At 45.1% G+C, this 22,433-nt stretch overlaps 2 protein-coding genes across 2 annotated transcripts in view; one reads left to right on the forward strand and one right to left on the reverse strand.

Annotated features, from left to right (window-relative positions):
* Chrna5 (cholinergic receptor nicotinic alpha 5 subunit) lies at positions 1 to 16,578 on the forward strand. Its single transcript, XM_048417388.3, has 5 exons — positions 1 to 165; positions 2,419 to 2,463; positions 3,536 to 3,645; positions 5,239 to 6,067; positions 7,783 to 16,578. Exons 2-5 carry the CDS (start codon positions 2,437 to 2,439, stop codon positions 7,942 to 7,944), a joined length of 1,128 nt encoding a protein of 375 aa, XP_048273345.1. The 5' UTR covers positions 1 to 165; positions 2,419 to 2,436; the 3' UTR covers positions 7,945 to 16,578.
* Chrna3 (cholinergic receptor nicotinic alpha 3 subunit) overlaps positions 14,362 to 22,433 on the reverse strand; it is a 13,898-nt gene continuing 5,826 nt past the window's right edge. The window contains exons 5-6 of the mRNA XM_048417387.3: positions 18,329 to 19,340; positions 14,362 to 15,793 (exon numbers count right to left, since the gene is read on the reverse strand). Coding sequence (XP_048273344.3) covers positions 15,665 to 15,793; positions 18,329 to 19,340 — 1,141 coding nt within the window. The 3' untranslated portion in view covers positions 14,362 to 15,664. The remainder of the gene's footprint in view (positions 15,794 to 18,328; positions 19,341 to 22,433) is intronic.

Genomic DNA, 22,433 nt, shown 5'->3' on the forward strand with positions numbered 1-22,433 from the left:
ACTTGTTATGCAGGATTGCCTGAGCTGTCCTCTGCTGCAAAACACGAAGACCGTTTGTTTAAGGATTTATTTGAAGACTACGAAAGGTGGGTTCGTCCTGTGGAACACCTGAGTGACAAAATAAAGATCAAGTTTGGCCTTGCAATATCTCAGTTGGTGGACGTGGTAAGTCTGCCTGCTCTTACGTAGTCCATTTCACACCGATTTTAGGTAAAGTCAGTTTTTTCCTAGATGCATGTCAGACACCAGAGGTTACCAAGGCGGCCAGACGTAGTCCTTTGCCTGAAGGAGCTGACTAGGGAGCAATGACTAGTGCGCCACAGGTGTAGCGATGCCCTGTTTACACGTTGTTGTGTAGTAAATCGTCTTACCTCATTTGCGAATGCTAGGTCTGTCCTTAATCAAATTCAAAGATATTAAAACATTTTATCGAGTTGAGGCAGGACCAAGCTCCTCCCCACGGCATCAAGGTAGAGCGAGGCATCCCATCACAGGGAATAGGTTCCAAAATGCCAGCTCATGTGCCAGGGATAGATCATGGTTCCACTGCTAGAGGGTCCTCAAATAAACAGACCAAGCTACACAACTGTCACCCACATGCAGAGGGCCCAGTTCCACCCCATGTAGATTCTCCAGCTGTTGGTCCAGTGTCTGTGAGCTCCTACAAGCCCAGGTCTGCTGTCTCTGTGAGTTTTCAACTGGACTCTCAGAGCTTGACCTAGTGCTTGGCTGTGGACTTCTGCATCAGCTTCCGTAAGTTACCGGATGAAGGTTCTATGATGACAATTAGGGTAGTCATCAATCTGATTACAGGAGAAAGTCATTTCAAGCACCCTCTCCACTATTGCTAGGAGTCTTAGTTGGGGTCATCCTCGTGGATTCTGGGAGTTTGCCTAGCACCAGGTTTCTCCCTAACCCCACAATGGCCCTCTCTATCAAGATATTTCTTTCGTTGATCTTCCTCTCTGTCCCTTCCCCAACTCAACCATCCCAAGTCCTCTCTGTTCCACTCTCCCACTCCCAGTTTGCCCAGGAGATCTCATCTATTTCCCCTTCCCAGGGCGATCCATGCATCCCTCTTAGGGTCCTTCTGGTTACCTAGTTTCTCTAGGGCTGTGGATTGTAGCCTAGCTATCCTTTGCTTTACATCTAATATCCACTTATGAGTGAATACGTACCAAGTTTGTGTTTCTGGGTCTGAGTTACCTCACTCAGGATGATTTTTTTTCTAGTTCCATCCAGTTGCCTGAAAATTTCATAATGTCATTTTTTGTAACCACTGAGCAATACTCCATTGTGTAAATATACCACATTTTCTTTATCCATTATTTGGTTGAGGGGCCTCTAGGTTGTTTCCAGGTTCTGGCTATTATGAATAATGCTGCTATGAACATAGTTGAGCAAGTCTTCTTGTGGTAAATAGCGTCTTTGGGGTATATGCCAAGGAGTAGTATTGTGGGGTCTTGAGGTGGGTTGATTCCTGATTTTCTGAAAAACCGCCATACTGATTTCCAAGTTTGTGGTTGTACAAATTTGCACTCCTACTAGCAGTGGAGGAGTGTTCCCCTTACTCCACATCCTCTCCAACATAATCTGTCATCAATGTTCTTAATTTTAGTCATTCTGACAGGTGTAAGATGGTACCTCAGAGCCATTTTGATTTGCATTTCCCCGATGACTGAGGATGCTGAGCAATTCCTTAAATGTCTTTTGGCCATTTGAGTTTCTAATGCTGAGAATTCTCTGTTTAGATCTGTTGCCTATTTTTTTAAATTGAATTATTTGGTATTTCGATGTCTAGTTTCTTGAGTTCTTTATATATCCTGCCTCCATCAGATGTGGGGTTGATGAAGATCTTGTCCCATTCTGTAGGCTGCCATTTTGTCTTACTGACTGTGTCCTTTGCCTTACAGAAGCTCTTCAGTTTCAGGAGGTCCCATTTATTAATTGTTGTCGCAGTGTCTTGCTACTGGGGTTATATTTAAAAAGTAGCCTCCTGTGCCAATGTGTTCAAGGCATATGCCATGCTTTGTTGACTCCAATGGGAGGTCATACCCTTTCTGAGGAGTGGATGGGGGGTTGAAAGTACATTGGGGGGAAGGTTCAGGAAGGAGGAATATGGAGCAGAAAGCCACTCCTTTTGAGATGGGGTCAGCCGTGGAAGACTGCAAGCCGCTACATAAAGTAGGTAGGGTCTTCAGAAAAACTGAGAAAGCCAAAGTGTCTGGAAAAGCATACTTGGGGTTTTGGCTGATATTCAAAGAAGAAATGAAAGGGAAAGAAAGGTACCCTTTTCTGAGTTAGAACTCAGGCTTAGCAGTGATAGTCAGCAGCTGCCACAGTGTACACACTCTTAAGGAATTACTGCTGTGGAACAGAAAGAACCAACCTTTTTTCTTCTTTTTCTTTTTTAAATAGGATGAGAAAAACCAGCTAATGACAACAAACGTCTGGTTGAAACAGGTGTGTATGCCAGTCAAGCAGGTGCCCAGCTAACAGCTTGTCCACTCTTTATTATAGGTCCTATGTGGCCAACAAGGCAAAGTTCATAGAAAGTCTCGGGGCGGGGGGGATGAAGCAAGCCTTATGGGCATCTAGGGGAGAAGAGTGTTCTGGGTAGAGGACCAGCAAGTAAAAGGTCCAGAGGCTGAACTGTATCTAGTAATTGTGGCTAAAGGTGTGTGAGCCATGGGGAGCCCTGTAGAGATGGGGGAAGTCAAAGGAAAAATGAGAAGCCAGTAGAATAGTAGCTTATAGGACCCTGCAAGGATTTGGATTTTTACCTTTTATTTTTTAGTTATTTTTTAAAACGTTTATTTTTATGTATGAGCATTTAGTCTGCATGCATCTAATGTACATGAAATGCCCAAGGAGGCCAGAAGAGGGCATTGCATCACCAGGAACTGGCATTGTAGAGGGGTGTCCGCTGCCATGCGGATGCTGGGAACCGGACCCGATCTACAGAAACTTCAAGTGCTCTTAACCACTGAGCCATCTGCCTAGCCCCGGGATTTGGCTTTTAATTTGAGTGCAACAGGAATGGACAGGAATGCAACTAGTCATTATTATAGTTATTAGCATGCCAACTACACATTATTGGGATTCCCTGTGATAGTTTCATCCATGCATACACCATGTATGTCCCTCCATCCTTATGTAATGACCCTCCTCTTCAAGCACCCCTCCCATTCCCTAGTGGCCCCTCTGTAATGAATTATTTTAATTCTGGACCACCATACGTATGTCTCCAGCTGCTGTTGGATATTTTCCATTGTTTATTCTTTCTCTGTCTCTGATTATTTATGCCTGACAAGTCGAGAACCGTGAATGCATCAGTCCAGGTTCTCGCCTGTGCCTCATCAGGACCACAGCTGGGGTCAGTGCACAGTGGGGCAGGGTGGTAGTATTGAGAAGGTTTTCTGAATTAGGGGCAGAAACGATTCATGTCTAAAGGTTCTTGGTATGACAGAAAGCATAGCTTTAGCTTATTTTAAAAATGATTGATTGAAATGGAGTCGACTTTCTCATTTTAAAGGAATGGATGGATGTAAAATTAAGATGGAATCCTGATGACTATGGCGGAATAAAAATTATACGTGTCCCTTCAGACTCTCTGTGGATCCCGGACATCGTTTTGTTTGACAAGTAAGTTATGTTCTAAATATTTCTTTACATTTCCGAAGGAAAACTTCTGCTACTACCAGGCACTAGTAACCTTTTCCCTCGCATCTGCAAATTGTTTAGCTATGAAATCAAATGACTTGAATTTGTGCTTATTTGTTTCATGGGTGCTATGCATCCTTTGTCTTTTTAGTGTGTTATTTTTGTCATAAAAGTGTTACCTGATTTCTGAGATAAGAAAAAAGGACTTGGCAAACACAGAAAGGAATAAGGATGGGTGGGGAGAGAGGTCATGCTTCTGATTAGCTCACATATACAGGAAACTTTTACGTGCCTGGCAGTGTGTTCACAGCAATTTTAAATGCTGGGTGTGCCAACTGTCTTACATGGACCTATGGTAGTTACACTTTGCTAGGGTCACAAAGCTCTCATGTGGCAGAGTGATGTTTCACCCCAAGACACTGTGATGTCTCCATTTGCTTCCTTATTCAAGTCAGACTTCCATGTTTGGGGGCATTTGATTTTAGTTGTGGTTACAGTTTATGTTCAGCACTGTCTTCTAATATTTTCTAGAGATGCCATCATAATAGCACAATATTGCCATTTTCCCATGGGGAGGAGCTCAGGGTTAATTTTTAACCCGTGCATGGGCAGCCTCTCTAGGAGTGCTTTGAGGATAATTGTCAGTACCAACTGTATTTTCCCCACCCAGGGCCATCTCAGAGTAAGTAGGAGAGCTTGCATTTATACTAAAGCACCTCGCCTATTTGCACAAGGCTTTTTAGAGCAAATGCTATGCAAAAAATGATCTTTTGGAACCTTTTACCTCACGTTCCTCGATATGGGAGGATGAAGAAAGCGTGAAAGGTAGCTCGGGGCGGCTCCCTGTACATCACCTCCCTCTGAGCAGCTGAAAGCACTCTGTCCTGTTTGCACAACGGCCTTGGCATGAGGACAGAAAATGCTGTGCAAAACCAATCTTTTGGAACCTTTTATCTCCGTGTTCCTCAATATGGAAGGATGAAGAAAGCTTGTAATGTAGCACAGGACAGCTCCCTGAGCGTTGGATGCTCTCTGTAATTAAAACATTTTTGTACTAAACATAGATCAATATTGTGAAAAAAAAATCCATGAACCTGAAGCTACACAGCAGGACTGCTGTGAAGAACTTGGGTGCTGGGGCTTCTACCTGCAGCTGTGCCTCTTTAGTACAGGAGGGTCCAGGCAGGCCTTGCCTTGGGCAAGTTCTCTGGTGGAAGAGGAAGTCTGGAGATAAAGAGTCAGGCACTGCCTCTGTGCATGCCCAGTATGGAAACAGCCTGATTCTATTTGTATGTCAAGTGAGGTCTTTTCAACTATAAAAATCTCAGAATTTTAATAAACGTGGATTTGCCCATCTCACAATACAAAGGAGAGAGTAGATTCAGTTCCAGCAGAATTATACATGTCAGGAAGATGTCCAGAAAGCAAGGCCCCATGGGTGGAGCAAGCAATTGGGCACATAGGAATTTCAAACGTATTTCATGCTGTTACCAACAGGTTTCCTTTTATATTGGGCATTTAAAATGTGTGCTTGGGCTGTTTAATTTAGGCACCATTACTGTGTGTTTCTTTTAGTGCAGATGGACGTTTTGAAGGGGCCAGCACCAAAACGATTGTCAAGTACAATGGCACTGTCACCTGGACACAACCAGCAAACTACAAAAGTTCCTGTACTATAGATGTCACGTTTTTCCCCTTCGACCTCCAGAATTGTTCCATGAAATTCGGCTCTTGGACGTATGATGGATCCCAGGTTGATATAATCCTAGAGGACCAAAACGTAGACCGAACCGACTTTTTTGACAATGGAGAATGGGAAATCATGAGTGCCGTGGGGCTCAAAGGGAACAGGACTGACAGCTGCTGCTGGTACCCTTACGTCACCTACTCCTTTGTGATTAAGCGGCTGCCTCTCTTCTATACCTTATTTCTCATTATCCCCTGCATCGGGCTCTCGTTTCTGACCGTGGTCGTCTTCTATCTCCCGTCAAACGAAGGTGAAAAGATCAGCCTGTGCACGTCAGTGCTCGTCGCTCTGACCGTCTTCCTCCTGGTTATCGAAGAGATCATACCCTCGTCGTCCAAAGTCATACCTCTGATTGGGGAGTACTTGGTGTTCACCATGATTTTCGTGACGCTCTCCATCATGGTGACTGTCTTTGCCATCAACATCCACCACCGCTCTTCCTCAACGCACAACGCTATGGCACCTTGGGTCCGTAAGATATTTCTTCACAAGCTCCCCAAACTGCTCTGCATGAGAAGTCACGTCGACAGGTACTTCACTCAGAGGGAAGAAGCCGAGGATGGCCGTGGACCTAAGTCTAGGAACACCTTGGAAGCTGCGCTTGGTTGCATCCGCTACATCACGAGGCATGTCAGGAAGGAGAACGACGTCCGAGAGGTCTGTGGCGGGTATTGAATCTGTTGCCCTGCAAAGCCCTGCAAAATGGGGCATCTGCCCAAATCTCACTTTTCCATTTCACCAGAGCATCTTGAATGAAGAAAGCTTAACAGTGTGCATGTGACAGGATGGTAATTTTTCGCCATAACTTTTGGCTCTGGAATGGGATGATTTACTGATTTAGATTTCTCTTCATTAACTTTGTTTCTGAATTTTGGCATTATAATTTATCAAAAGTTAATTTTCTTTTGAAGAATGAGCCTACTGTAGGCTTTATAAGTATGGTCAAGATACTTTTCTAGAAAAGCATCTTACTGTGACTCATTTACAAGATTAGTAAAGTTTTTCATTAGGAAAATTGAAAGGAGTGAGGTGCATTCCTATAATCCCACCATTCAGGGGCTGTGACAGGAGGATTGAGAAAGTCTTGGGCCACTTAGCAAGTTCAAGGTCAGTCTAGACTACATAGGGAGTAGTCTATTTTTCATAAAAGCAAAATGAAATTTAAAAAACCATAAAACTAGAAAAGGAGTTAGGTGTGCTCATGTGCTATGTTTATACTTCAAGGTTCTCCTGTGAGGCAGTAATAGTATCTAATGTGCTTAAAACAGAATTTGTTTAAAGTCTTAGAGAAAATAAGTTTGGTTGGCTTGTAAAGGTTAATTGATATTTGAAATGCAAATACTGGATGTGTGTTTTATCAATTTATAGTTGTGAACTGCTGGTTTTTTTCAAATTTTCAATGGTCACCATTTTCCTTTTTTCTATTATATAATATCTTTAAAGCTATGCCTATTAATATTTTATAACTGAGTTTACATTTAGTGGTCCCATTAAGATTATGTAAATTCTAATATATTTTTGTTAATCCCTTTTCAGATTTATTTCCTTACTTTATGTGTATGAGTGTTTTTCTGCCTGTATGTATGTGCATCACATGCACGCCTGGTGCCTGAGGAGGTCTGAAGAGGGCTTCAGAGGCCCTAGAACTGGAGTTACAGATGCTTGTGAGCCATTGTATGGGTGCTGGGAACTGAGCCCTGGTCTACAAGAGCAGTAAATGCTCCTAACTGCTGAGCCATCTCACCAGCTCCCAAATTCTAATTCCTAAAGTGTTTTAAATGGAGATTTTCTATCAGGTGTGAGTCATAGATGCAATGAATCTGATAAAATAGCAGTGCAGTCTTTACTACTGTTTCATAGTCTGACGCTCCCAGCTTCCCTTTCCCTGACAGCCTTTGTCCTCTCCCTCCCTCCTTCCCTCTATCCCTCTCTTTCTCCCTTCTTTTCTCCTTACCATCTCTTTCTCTTCCCCCCTTCCTCCTTCCTCTTTGAGTCAACTTTTCGTTATTGTTTGAGATGCGGCCCCGCTTGTTCAGGCTGCTCCTGCTTCAGTCTTCCGAGCAGCTGGTACCACATGCATGTGCCACCCTGCCTAGTTCACTTCTAACAAACTAATGCTTGTTGGTTGTAGTATGTAGTGGTAGTATAATTAAAGCACCATTATAAAGTGGAATGTTAAAAGGTGAGAATATTGGTCAGCTAGTGATTTAGACTGGAATGGGATTTAATAAATTATACTAGTTTATCTCCGAGACCTGGGCACAGGATCACTTATGCTTTGAAGACAGCAAATGATTATCTTCTGGGTTTTTTTTTTAATCTTAAAATGTGTATAAGGTTTGATGTTTGTATTCAATGTTTTTTTTTAACAGGTTGTTGAAGATTGGAAATTCATAGCACAAGTTCTTGACCGGATGTTTCTGTGGACTTTTCTTCTGGTTTCGGTCATTGGGACTCTGGGGCTTTTTGTTCCTGTTATTTATAAATGGGCCAATATCATAGTCCCGGTTCACATCGGAAATACAATTAAGTGAAGCCAAGAAATTACTATGGGTTTAGTGAGCAACCACACATCTCTTAGGGCATGTATACAGTTACGAAAATGTGAAATTATTTTCAATTTGATATAGGCTGTAACAGATTAGCAATTTTTAACCTGGCTTAATATTGTCCATTAGAACTGAAGTAATAACTGCAGGTAGCCACAGAACATTGTCCAGCTGCCCTGGTGAAAGCCTACCAACGTATACTCTGTGAGGAAATTCATCCTTGGAGTGTTGGCAAATACGGTTATAGTTGAAGACCATTAGAACTTTTTCCAAATTTAGTAAAAGCTTATAATTGTGTGGTTTTGAATTTCCAGAATGGGCCTTCTTAAATTATCCAGGCTGGCCCCAAACTCCTGGACTCCAGTGAAGCTTCTGTCTCAGCATCCTGAGTAGCCGGGACTATGGGTGTGTTCTACCACGCCCAGCTTATACATATACTTTAAAATTCTATCTGTCCTGTATTCACAGATGTGTGATATATAATACTTCTATGTGAATTAAGCCAATTACTTGGTTTAATAATGACTTAATGTCTTAGTTAATATTCTATTGCTGTGAAGAGACACTATAACCACAGCAACTTTTTAAAAAAAATATTTATTTATTTTATGTATGGAGTGCTTTATCAGCATGTATGATTTTATGCCAGAAGAGGGCATCAGATCCCACTATAGATGGTTGTAAACCACCATGTGGTTGCTGGGAATTGAACTCAGGACCTCTGGAAGGGCAGCCAGTCCTCTTAACTGCTGTGTCATCTCTCCAGCCCTGCACAACAACTTTTTAATCAAGGAAAACATCTGTTTGTGGCTGGCTTACAGATTTAGAAATTTAATAATTATTGTCATGGTGGGAATCGCGGCAACATGGAGAAGTAGCTCAGAGTTCTATTTCTGGATCAGCAGGCAGCAGGAAGAGAGAATGAGCCACTGGGCCTGGCTGAGCTTCTGAAACCTCGAAGTCCATCCCCAGTCACACACTTCTTCTATAAAGGCCACAGGTCCTAATAGTGCCACTCCCTAGTGAGCAAACGTTTAAATCTATGAGTCTATTGGAACCATTCCTAATCAAACCACCACACTTACTACGAAGCTATTTTTTTCTTTTTTGAGACAGGGTTTCTTTGTGTAACAGGTCTGGCTGTCCTGGAACTTGCTTTGTAGACCAGGCTGGCCTCAAACTCACAGAGATCCGCCTGTATCTGCCTCCTAAATTCTGGGGTTAAAGGCATGCGTCACCACTGCCTGGCTCCTTACCACATTTTTCTTTTTAATAAGTGAAAAAGAGTGATTAGAAACTTCTTAGGTTACTTTATTTCTTAGATGCTCATGTGGAATGGCTCTTGTGTTATCTAAGTTTGTAACTATCTTTCATTGTAAACTTACGACAGGTAACTCCTGCAGACACAGTGACATATTCTTCGTAATGACTTTATACACACAGTGACGACATAGCCTTCGTAATGACTTCATACACACAGTGACATATCCTTTGTAATGACTTCATACACACAGTGACATATTCTTCATAATGACTTCATACACACAGCAACATAGTCTTCGTAATGACTTCATACACACAGTGACGACATAGCCTTCGTAATGACTTCATACACACAGTGACATAGTCGTAATGACTTCATACACACAGTGACATAGTCTTCGTAATGACTTCAGTCCCCCTCCCCCATTCTCTGGTTAATAGCGCTGTTAGTGTGCATGGTTTATCCCTGACCTCAGAACAACAGACTGCCATTACATAGATCCCATATCAAAGGGGGGCAGATATTTGTTTTGATAATTCTTTGGAAGAACCATCTTCCAAGCTTAAAGGTATTCTCAGCTGGATATGGTGTCTCACACCTGTCGTCTCTACTTTCAGGAGGCAGAGGCATGGGAATTGCTGTGAGTTCTAGGTCAGTCTGAGTTGCATTATGAGACCCTGTCTCAAAAGCTAACAAAAATTTCTCTTCTGAGTTGAGGTAAGCACATTGTCATAGCTTATAATGCTTCAATTATCTCTCACCCCAGTGATTATAATCATACAATCTTAGAGCTGGTATTGTTGGTTGTTTTACTCTTTTGGCTTTTTGGGGGGCCCACCACCCAGCTCTAAATAAACCACACACAGAGGCTTATTCTTATAAATGCCCAGCCTCAGCTTGGCTTGTTTGTAGCCAGCTTTTCTTAACTTAAATCACCCATCTACCTTTTGCCTCTGAGTTTTTTCCTTTTCTTACTTCTGTATATCTCACTTTCACTCTTACTCCGTGCCTGGCCCCTTCTTTTCTTACTCCTAGATCTCTCTTGCTCCTTCTTCTCTCCTCCCAGAGTTCTCCTCCAGTTTCTTCTCTCTGCCTGCCAGCCCCGCCTGTCCTTCCTCCTGCCTTGCTATCGGCCATTCAGCGCTTTATTAACCCCTCAGGTGTTTTAGACAGGCAAAGAATCAGCTTCACAGAGTTAAACAAATGCAACATAAAAGAATGCAACGCAGCTGTGCGTCATTAAACAAATGTTCCACAGCATAAACAAATGTAACACATCTTAAAATAATATCCTACAACATGCTGGATGCTTTAGTTATAATCTAGTTTTAGCCTATTACCAGGTATGTCATCAGTCAGGACAGGATACTGTATCATGGATAAAGCAGTTAAACTTCATCCCAAGGGCCCCAACTCACCTACTCCCAAACCCTTGCATCTGATTTCAAACTCTTAGCTGTTAAGTTAGCAAAATCCTCATTTATTGATAATATATTAATTGTTTAGACTCAAATAAGCACTCTCTGGAGGATGGAGCCTGTAGAATTTGCATTTTCTGATAATGTTAGAGTAAGTGAAAGTCTGTACTCTAGATAAATGTCCCTCACAGACTCATCTGTTGAAAGCTTGGACTCTTGGACGTAGGTGATTTTGGGAGGCAGTGGAACCTTTAGGAGTAGGCCCTAGCAGAACAAGGTTGGGTCCCTAGAGGTGTGCCCTTGAGGAGGATTTTGAGACTCTAGCCCTTTCTTTTGCTTCTCAGCCACCACGAGGTAGACGGCTTTGCTCCATTGTCTTTCCCTCAGCATTATATACTGTTTTGCCACTGACTTCAAAGCGGTGGGCCCTCCAACCATGGCCTCTGAAACCAGGAACTACAACAAGTTTTTCTCTTGGTGAAGTTGGTTATCTCAGGCATTTTCCCATAGTAACAGTGAGCTAATAGATTATTAGTTCCCCAAAGTGGAATCTGTGGTGTGACCTTTCTTGGGGAGTCTACTTCTAGTCCCCCTAGATAAAAGGGTAGGAACAGAACAAAGAAACAGTTCAGCCTAAATCCAGCTTGGAGAACCAGTGAGTTCACTGTGGCTACTTATAGGGATATGGGGGAGGGTTTTCTTCCAGGATTGTGGGTGACTTGGGAAGCTACACCATGGAAAGCCCACCCTAGCCTGGGTAACCTGTGCAACTTACAGGACACAGTACCGGGAAGTTTCTTCTTCCCAGGCCATTGTTTCTGTTTTTATAAACTCAGGAATGAACCTTGGGAGTCCGCTAGTCTCTTGTGAGTTTCATGAATCTGCTGAGCTTCCCTCTTCCCTCCAGGAGGGAATGATTCAATTTGGATGAAATTAAAGCCACACAACAGGGTAGCTATTGTGATTGACGGTGTAGCTCTGAAGCCTTTAAAATGGATTTGTAGAAGGAATCTGGAAAAGTCTGAAGAAGCAAGCTAGAGAAAGCCTAGGATGTGTCAGTATGGGTTAACAGGCTCTTCTGTAAGGACCAAGGCCAGACATCCCAGGCTGTGACCTATGCTCTGGCCACCATCTAAAGCCTGAGAGTAAGACCCTGTTTCTGAAGTACCACTTACTCGAGTCATAGGACATGGGAAAATGAAGCTGGTGCTGACTTGGAAGCTTCATCCCTGCTGACTAGCTTTCATGGTACTAGAAGGTGCTAAGCACGCTACAGGGTGAAAAGTCATCATCAATCTTGGCTGGCTGTGAGCCTCATGAGTTACAATAATGAGTGTTTGGCCAGACATACCCTCTGGCACGATAGTACGCGAACATCATAGGAATAGCCAATCCCTTTTGATTGAATTTAAATCCTATTCCCTAAGATAAAACCTACACCTGGCATTATCAGCAGACCAAGAACCACGGCTAGACAGGTCATAGGGAGTTCATAGGCTCTAGGGGAGCACCTATTACTGTTACTCTGCTTAATAATATTAAACTGACCCCTAGCGATTTACCGTTACACCCATAGATGAATGCATCCTCAGCTCTCATCTGAGAAGCCTCCATGCGCAGTAGATGGTGGTTAACATTTGGTCATGGTGTAGGGAATGAGAGGCTGCAGACTGCTCAGGTCCCAGTGGGCCCAAGGCTCAGGGATCACTTCGGAAGAGGGGCTAGGAGTGTGAGATCCAGAGGTAGATGGATCTACCTCTACATCTACATCCAGTAGATGACTACGAGGAACATGGCTTCTGACGGCTAGGACAGCTGCGCCTCTGAGCTCACAGCATTTGTGCTAGCATGCACAAGACCTGTGCAAGCCCCAGACAGATCAGTTCTTACCATGAAGAGGAGTGTTGGGCCTCCCACTCCCGTATGAGCTGCTGTTGGCTGCTGTTAGCTGCTGGTGGGAGAGTCATATTTCTCGAAGAGTGTAGCCCCTGTGAAGTTAACCACACTCCAGTGGGAGGCCACATCTCCAAGACAGGTTGGGCAACACAAATTGGTCTTGATAGATGTATTTATTATTATTAATTTTCAAAAGGACACCAAGTTGAATGGGTTAGGAAGGGAGGGTGGATCTGGGAAGAAGTAGAGGAGGGGTGGGTATAATGAAAATGTGCTTGAAATTCTCCAAGAATGAATAAAAATATATTTAAAAAACAAAGCCAAGTACTTTGCACCAGGATAATAGAATACCTTGAAGGCACCTCAAGAAATGGTCAGACTGCCTCTTCATAGGATACAGACATTTTTCTTAAAGAGACCCCAGACAGCCTCCTTCCACAGGGCCATTTGGCAAATGTTACCCCAAAACGCCTTCCTCATATCCAGACATGCAGATGACTGCAGCTGCAGGTCACGTGGACCCTGTACAGCGTGTGCCGGTGGCAGGCCTTGGCGTCATCCACATCATGCTGGTTTTACAGCCATTCAAAATGCAAGAGTTACGGAGTCAAGATCTCAGAAGTCGGCCTGGGATGCTTAGCACTGTGTAGCGGAGCAGGAGTCTCCATCACCAGCTCTTAAGCTGGCAATGTATTGGAAACAGGAGAGTAAAGCTGAAGCCATAATGGAGACCCCCAGCAAGAGGTGACAGAGCCACCAAGGGACGCCTCATGAGGTGAGTACAGCCAGCCGCGGAGTGCGGATGCGTGGGCTGCAGTCAGCGAGGCAAGACCGCCGAGCCCTTGGGATTTCACACGCTGCCGCTGTCTGCACCAGACGCCTGATGTGCAGATGTAGGGTTTGATGTTTTGCTTGCTTTGAATCTGGCGCTAATCTGATCCTTTCTACACCTGTCTCCTTTGTGGGACAGGAATGTTTACCTTGTGTCTTTGTACCCTGAACATAAATAATCTTGTTACTTTTTACAGCTTCTCAGCTGGGTTTGCCCTGAGTCTCAAAGCATACTTTGGGCACGGGCTTATGAATGGCTCTGAAGCAGTTAAGACTTGGGGAACTCTTTCAGAAACCAATTATGAAATGGACATAGCCTTTAGGGGCAGGGACAGAATGTCACACTCTGAATACGTGCTGAAGGCCAGCGTACTAAAGGCTCGGTCACCAGCCTGTTGGTGCTCGGAGGAGGAGGAGGAGGTAGAACCTTCAGGAGGGTGGGAGTTCAGTTGTTGGAAATGTATCCTTCGTGGAAAGCACAAAGCCCAGCTTCTTCCCCATTCACTTTGCTTCCAGGCTTCCTTTAGGGGATTGTCACTAATGAACTATATCATCTCCACCACGATGTATTGTCTCATCATTAATGGCCAAGTGTCCGTGGACTGAAACCGCGAGCCCAAATAAACTGTTTCCTCTTTTTTTTTTTTTTAAGATAGGGTTTTTCTGTGTAGCCCTATTGTCCTGGAACTCACTCTATAGACCAGGCTGACCTCAAACTCACAGAGATCCACCTACCTCTGCCCCCCCTACTAACTGGGATTAAAGGAGTGCACCACCACCGCCCAGCTGTTTCCACTCTTTAAGTCGATTATCTCCAGCATTTTGTTATTGTGAGGGAATGGTATTAAAATCTGGTTTGAGGTAAATCTCTTGTTAACTACCCTAGTTTGTGTAGATTGATCATCTCTTATATCTCCATTACTGTTAAGATATTTTTAAGCTAACAAATTTTATAGAACTCTTCCTTTTGACTTATTGAAATAAGAGCCGCAGTGAATTGAAAAGGTCAGGTTTTATTTTGCATAGAGAAAAAACACAGCTAGTGAGAATACTCCAGTGGTCTCTGAATTATTGTTCCCAGTTGTGGTTCGGAGTCAGAAGTATTATACGGGAAGCTCAGTTTGTGCAAATCAGTTCCTTAAGCAGAACCAATTCTGATGACATTCTTCTACATTCCGGGCATCCCCACTGCTAAGGTGGGAGATTTGCTATTGGCTCCAGGGCAGAAGCCACAGGGCTGCTACGTCCCCAGCACAACTTGAACCCAAAGCCTTGTGCTAAGTGGTGAGACCCTGCTCTGATGGCTCCTCCTGTGGTCTGGATGGTTCCTTACAGCTCGCATGTGAACTTCCCATGCAATGCTTTCTGGGAGGCTCTTAGGTCTGGGGTCCTGCCCCCATGAGTGGGCTTAGTGCTCTTGTAAAAGACTCCAAAAAGTTCAGCCCTTTCAGCCGCTTGGAGACACTGGAAGGTATGTTTTACGGGGAAAGTTCCTCCTGAGACAGTCTTGCTGGAGCCTTGACCTAAGACTTCTCAGGCTCCTAAACTATGAGAAAAATGTTTGTGTCTAAGCTGTCCAGTTTGTGGGATTTGTGTTGTTTTGAGATAGTATTTTGCTATGCAGCCCTTGCTAGTTGGGAACTCACTATCTAGACCAGGCTGGCCTCAAAACTCAAATCTTACAGAGATCCACCTGCCTCTGTCTCCGCCTCCTGAGTGCTGAGATTAAAGTCATGCAGGGCTCTACAGGATGCTCTCCTAAATTAGCAACTTGAATAGACAAGGGTAGCCTATTAGCAAATGAGCGTGAGAGCGGGTGTGATCCTCAGGGTACAATACTGTGCAGTTTAACAGCAACACAAACACTGAAACGGACGACCAGCCCTTGGGCTTGGAGAGACAGTAAGAAACAGGAATCGGTGTGGGCGCTGCTGAAATAGCCTACAATTTCAAGGAGACTATGGGCTAAAGAAATGAGGAAATCTAGAGAGATACTGAGCTAGTGGGTTTAGTATTTGTGAATGGGAAGATTTTCTATCTAGTTAATTTTCAACCACAAAAAAAGGAGTCCTTTGCCATGTTCTACCAGCAAGACTTGTTAAATGTTCATTTTTCCATAGTAAATAACTAGACATTTTTCTTCTACATTGTTTTTTCTTTTTGTCAAAAATCAAGATGAGTTGAATAACTAACCCTTGAGATAGCAAACCCAAAGCTGGTGACTGGGTAAGGTGTGGTGCTGTGGAGACGGTGCCCCGCATCAGCACCGCGAGCCTCGGGGAACACCAATCACGGTTTATGTGTCATCTCTGGCCATCAAGGGCTGTAGAAATAATCCCGCTGTCCCTAAAATGCACACCAGGATGAAAACCCAGAGAAAGATACGGTCAATCACCATGGCAACATACTTCCAATCATCTTGAATCTGAAAAACAAAAAAACGAAAGAAAACAATATGAAGGAGAAAAAGGTCATTTTCAGTATTAAATCCTGTTATGGTAGAGAAACCATTTGATGTCATAGACGGGGACTCTTATTGATGTGATCCGAGGAAATCTATGGTGATGGTTAATAATGATTGTCAACTTGGCAGGATCCAGAAACCCTGGGAGACAAGCCGCTGAGCATGCTCGTGAAGGATTATCTAAATTAAGCTAGCCTCCAGAGGGGACTATGAGGGACTGTCTAGATGGATAGTGGAAAGGCCCACCTCAACTGTGGGTGGCACCACTCCGTGTGCCCGGGCCCTAGACTGAGTAAAGATGAGAGTCAGTGGAGCTGTGGCATTCATCTCTCTGCTTCCTGACTGTGGGTGCAGCCACAGTGCCTTCTCCACACGATGGACCTTTTCCCCAGGAGCCATAAGTTTGAACAGACATCCTCAGGCTGCTTCTCCCAGGCAGATGGTCACAGCAGTAAAAGAAGTACCGGTGCAGTGAGCAGCCTCTAATGTCGTGTTTGGAGAAACAGGTGTAAAATGTGGGCGTGTTAGCTTTGTTTCAAATAAGAATTTTTTTGTTTGAAGCAAGCAAGGTCTGTCTGGTCTTCATGTCTAAACAGTTTAGGTTGGCCTCAAATTATTGATCATCCTGTCATAGCCTCCTGAGGGCTGCGATTCCAGGTATGTACCACCACTCAGAATGTGTATATGTATATATATGTACATACATGTGTATATATACACCTAAATATATACATATATATCTCTTATTTTTTTTTTTCTGAGTTGAATTCCATGATTAAAGCTTGCGTGCCTCTGTGGGAGGATCTGGAGTCTTTGTTAGAATGGCGACTACACTCCAATATCATCTGACATTGTTTCAAAGTACTCGTTCATGTCTTGTTTGGGACACTAATTTCTGTTTAACATCTGTTCCAAAGTGAAGTAAGCATGGCGGGTGAGTCTGACATTTTTCTTTCTCAGCTCTCCCCTTCAAAATTGCCCACCTGACCAAATGTCATCCTCATTTGTAAGGCCAAACGGGATAAACAGACGTAATTGGCCACCTGACCAAATGTCATCCTCATTTGTAAGGCCAAACGGGATAAACAGACGTAATGGCTGACAATGGAGTAAAAGGCGGGAGAAAGAGCAAGAATAATTGTATATAATGAGCTTCAATTTAGGCTTGACACAGGAAGGAGAATTTATGGTAATTAAACTCCGAGACAATTCGGAAAGCAAAGAAACCGCAACTGAGCTGAGAGAGAGCCCATGATCGTGAAGCAATAATCACATAATGAAGCAGCAGCGTGTAATTTTATAATTCAATTACACGCCCTGAAACAGGGCTGGGAGATGTGGGTTTTATTTCCCCTTTCTGAGCTTGAGTAAATGTGTTCTTTCTGTGGCACCCTGAAAGTCACAGTCATGATAAACTTAGACTCCTCATGCCCTGTTTGACATGTTACTCTGTGGGAATACCCAAGACTTGCTGTAAGCACTTCAAGTCCGCAGCCCGAGTCTTACCCGCCCCTCTGCAGGACACATAATGCCACTCCTGTGACTCGGCGAGACAACAGGTAGGAAACATCTGGAGACAAACTGTTTCTACTCCAGCTCTGCGCCTTTCTAGGAGTAAGGATCTGAGTAAGGGGATGGAGAGAAGGCTCAGCAGTTAAGAGCACTGGCTGCTCCTCCAGAGATCCTGGTTTCAATTCCCAGCACCCACATGGCAGCTAACAACTGTCTGTAACTATAGTTCCAGGGCATCCAGCACTCTCACACAGACATACATGCAGGCAAAACACCATTGTACATAAATAAATAAATAAATCTTAAAAAAAAAAAGAATCTGAGTAAATTTCATCTCAATGTCCTCATCCGAAAAACGGGGATAAAGATAGTGCAACCTCAGGGTTGCTTCTGCAGACTCCGCAGTGAATACTTTTAATATCGATGTTGACTTAAGAAGTGGCCCTTGTCCCTGGATAAATCTGAGACTGGATACAATGATGACACAGGCCTGGAGTCCCCCTACTAGGGGGAGCTGAGACAGTGCAATTGTGAGTTCAAGGTCAGCCTGGACTACAAGTGAGATAACTAACGTACCCAAGGACATCCAACTGGTCTGAACGGGAGCTGCTGACTCAAGAATCTAATTTCTTTATGAAAAATAAATTTCTCAGAAGAATAAATTTTAAAAAAATTTAAATAATTTCTCTCTATATGTGTCCATACACATGTGTGTGGCTCTGTGTGTGTGTGTGTCCCCATGCACATGTGTGCGTGGTTATCTGAGGAGGTCAAAGCAGGGTGTTGGATTACCTGGCGTGAGAGTTATGGGCATTGGGGTACCCCATCTGATATGGGTGCTAGGAACCAAGTTTGTATCCTCCCCAAGAGCAGCAAGTGCTCTTAACAGCTAGGCCATCTCGCCAGCCTCTAAGAGTCTAATTCCCTAACCTCTGTCCCATGCATCGCTGCACAAGGAAGCTGTAATAAAAGCCATATATTTACCTCTTTGGCTACGTTCTGAGCTTTCATATTTTCAGCAATATACTTCACACTTTGGATGGCCTCTTTCATTTCTGGTGACAGAGCAGAGAGGGACAACACGGCGTCCACAGACTCAGAACTGGAGCTTCTCGTGAGATTAGCATTGAAATTTGAGATCTTCACCCTACGGTGGTGGCAGTAGCTGCATGCCCTGTCTTGGCATGGGTAGCCTTCCTTGCAGCTTTTGGAGTCTGCACGGCTGAAGCAGTTCAGGTTTGAGAGCTCAGCACTGTAGAAGGCCCTTGGCTTCTGAGCATCTCCCTCACTGCTGGTTGGCCGCGTCATGAACATGACCCTGGGGAGCAGGTTTAGGAACACGGCCTTGACCCACGTGGGCATCGTGTGGGTAGTCGGAGTCCTGTAGTGCACATTGAGCACGAAGACCGTGATGACGATGGACAAGGTGACAAAAATCATGGTGAAGAGGAGGTATTCCCCCATTAGGGGGATGACCAGCGAGGTGGAAGGGATGGTCTCGGTGATCACCAGGAGGAAGACGGTCAGGGAGAGGAGCACGGAGATGCAGAGCGTCACCTTCTCGCCACAGTCGGAGGGCAGGTAGAAGACGAGCACCGTGAGGAAGGAGATGAGCAGGCAGGGGATGATGAGGTTGATGGTGTAAAACAGCGGCAGGCGGCGGATGTACAGCGAGTAGGTGATGTCTTGGTAGATCTCCTCGCAGCAGTTGTACTTGATCTCATGTTTGTAGCCCGGGGCTTTGATGATGGCCCACTCGCCGCTTTCCCAGTAGTCCTTGAGGTTCATGGAGGAGCCGATGAGGACCAGGTCGACCTTTGCCTTGTCATAGGACCAGGTGCCGAACTTCATGGTGCAATTTTGGTAGTCAAATGGGAAGTAGGTCACATCGATTTTGCATGAGCTCTTAAAGATGGCTGGAGGGATCCAAGTCACTTCTCCCGTGTACTTGAGTAGAGCTTTGGTCTTGTCGCCAACCTGGAAATCCCCATCAGCGCTGTGAAGACACAGTGGGGCACACAACTCACCATCACCACTATATGGCCACTCAGCCTGGCTTCCCACGTGGTTACCAGGACAATGACAAGTAATGACTTGTCAAGCAGTGGGATCTGAGAGCTCAAAGGACCATAAGAGGTCACTGGGTCAATTGTCCCATTCTCCAGGGGAGATACTGAGCCTAGGCTTCCCCCAGCACTCATTGGTTATCCACTCCCCAACCTCTCCTAACCATGACTTGCCACTCTTGTCACCCCCCCACTCCAACTTCTCCCAGTACATCGTCACCACCTCCTGGACCCCCCCATCACACACTATTCCCACACATCGTCACCACCTCTGGGACCCCCACCATCACACACTATTCCCACACATCATCATCACCTCCAGGACCCTCCCATCACACACTCTGCCCACACATTGTCACCACCTCCGGGACCACCCCCATCACACAATATTCCCACTACATCATCACCACCTCCGGGATCTCCCCCCATCACACACCCTTCCCACATATTGTCACCACCTCTGGGACCCCCCTCCCCCCATCACACACTCTATCGCCAGTACATTCCACAGTGTACACTTCCCAGGTGAATGTTTATAGAAACTCCTAAGTACCAAAAATGGGACCCACTGCTGCTCTGAATTTCTGATGAGTGTTATCCTGGAGGTGGGTGTTTCAGCAGCCTTTGGGGATATTAGCAGGCAGGGCCTTGTCAACATCCCTTTCTCAGTCTCCACGGGGTACCTGATAACATGTGTGAAACCCCACAGCAGATGAAGAAATGGCTTCATGGATCAGCCACAGGTGCTGATGCTGTAAAACTAACCCTTGCAAGGAAGCTCACCTCTCCCACCAGGCCCCAGTTCTACCCCTGCCCCCTCTTCCTCCAGTTCTACCCCTGCCCCCTCTTCCTCCAGTTCTACCCCTGCCCCCTCCTCTAGTTCTACTCCTGCCCCTCTTCCTCCAGTTCTACCCCTGCCCCTTCTTCCTCCAGTTCTACTACTGCCCCCCTTCCTCCCAATACTGTTCTCCAATAAAAAAAACACGTTTTCTGATTTCACTGAACACACTTTCGGGCTGGAGAGATGAGTCAGCGGTTAAGAGCACTGCCTGCTCTTCCAAAGATCCTGAGTTCAATTCCCAGCAACCTCATGGTGGCTCACAACCATGGTAATGAGATCTGGTGCCTTCTTCCGGCCTGTAGGCATACACACAGACAGAATACTGAGAATACTGTACACATAATAAATAAATAAATAAACCTCAGCGAACTGGTTGGTCTTCCCTCCCTGTCTGTCTCCACTTACTCCCATGTTTCTGCTCTTTTTCAGCCATATGCACCTCGCTTCTTTATCTCTAGATAACACACTTTTCTGAGGGTCATCCTGTTGATGTCTATAAGCTGAGGTCTTCACAGGAGAATCGGCGACACTCTCAGTTCCCCGCAGAGCTTGTGTTCAGCATTCTATCTCTGTGACCACGGAAGCCGTCTGATATCAAGGTCACTTGGTTCTCACAAGTGTCCCACCCACTGAAGGATTTCTTCCTTTGTGGATAAAGACATACTACTGTAGCTCAGGCTAGACTCAAACTCATGATCCTACTGCCTTAGCCTCCTGAATGCTGGGATTACAAGCATGCACCCCCATTGAAGACTCTTGACCTCTGGAACTAACTCCCTGGGTCTCGTAGCCTGCAATGGTGGGAGGCATCCTTGGGTTTCATGGCCCTTTTGGTTGCCAGGTGAAATCTGAAAGAGAGTCAATCCTAAACCTTTAGGGATGGCCTTGTGTTGCTACTGGAAAGCCAGCGCTCTGGTGGAGATCATTCCTCCCTGCTGGTCTCTGTCCTTCCACTGCACACACAGCTGTTGCACGTGACAACTCAGAGCCTGAGCCCCTACCCATGTCTGCTTCAGCTGGCTGGCTTTCCTTCCTGGGTTTCCACATCCTTAACCTCTGCCGACTCCAGAGGAAAGGAGCGGTAGGAGGGAAGAGAGCTCTCCTCAGCCTCCGGGGGAATCAGACTCAGTACCAGCATCACCACCACCCCCATCCCCAGGGTTCTATGAGAGCTGCACAGAACTTTGAAGACCCTACATAACTCAGGAGCCTCCTGAACAAGGTTACTTGTGCCATCCAGGATCAACAAATGTCAGAGAAGGAAGCGACCTACTTCAAAGTTCAGGGCCAAGTCCAGGTGTTGGCAAACTATGACCACAAACCTGCCTGTGCTGGCTAGCCCATCAGAGAGGAGGGAGCCTCGTTGAGAAAATGTCTCCATAAGATCAGGCTATAAGCAAGCCTTCAGAGTATTTTCTTAGTGATTGATGAGGGAGGGAGGGCCCAGGTCATGGTGGGTGGAGCCACCCCTGGACTGGTAATCCTGGCTTCTCTATGAAAGCAGACTGAGCAAACCCTGGGAAGACATCAAGTAAGTGGCACGTCTCTGTGGCCTCTGCATCAGCTCCTGTCTTCAGGTTCCCACCACGAGTGAGCTCCTGTCCTCACCACTTTTGACGATGAACTGTTACACAGAACTGTGAATGAAATAAACCCTTTCCTCCCCAGGTTGCTTTTAATTATGGTGTTTGATCATAGCAATAGTAGTAACTCTAAGACACTGCCCTTCCATATTTCCACCATTTTTTCCTTTTCTGTTTGTGTGTGTTTGTGTTATGCATAAAGCATATGTCTATTTGTGTGTATGTGGTCACATGTGTGGGGGTGCCCATGTATGCAGTGCATGTAGAAGCCCAAAAGCAATGTCAGGAATTATCCTTGATTGTTCTTTCATCCTTATTCACCAAGGCAGGGTCTCTCAATCAAACCCAGAGCTTACCCAGAGTTGCTCAATCAAACCCAGAGGGATGATAAGGCTGACAATGAGGATGAGGCTGGTCTCCCTGGATTGCCACACCTAACCTGGCATTTCCATGGGTTCTGGTCCTCATGATTGTGGGGCAAGTGCTTTAACACTGGACCATCTTCCCAGCCACCATCCCCACAAATTTCTGCTGGAACAAAGTCATTGCCATTTGTTGTCTCTCGAGTGACTTCTCTGAGCTACAAGGGCAGAGCTGAC

Source organism: Myodes glareolus, chromosome 4, assembly GCF_982192425.1.
Source record: "Myodes glareolus chromosome 4, mMyoGla1.1, whole genome shotgun sequence".
NCBI lineage: Eukaryota > Metazoa > Chordata > Mammalia > Rodentia > Cricetidae > Myodes > Myodes glareolus.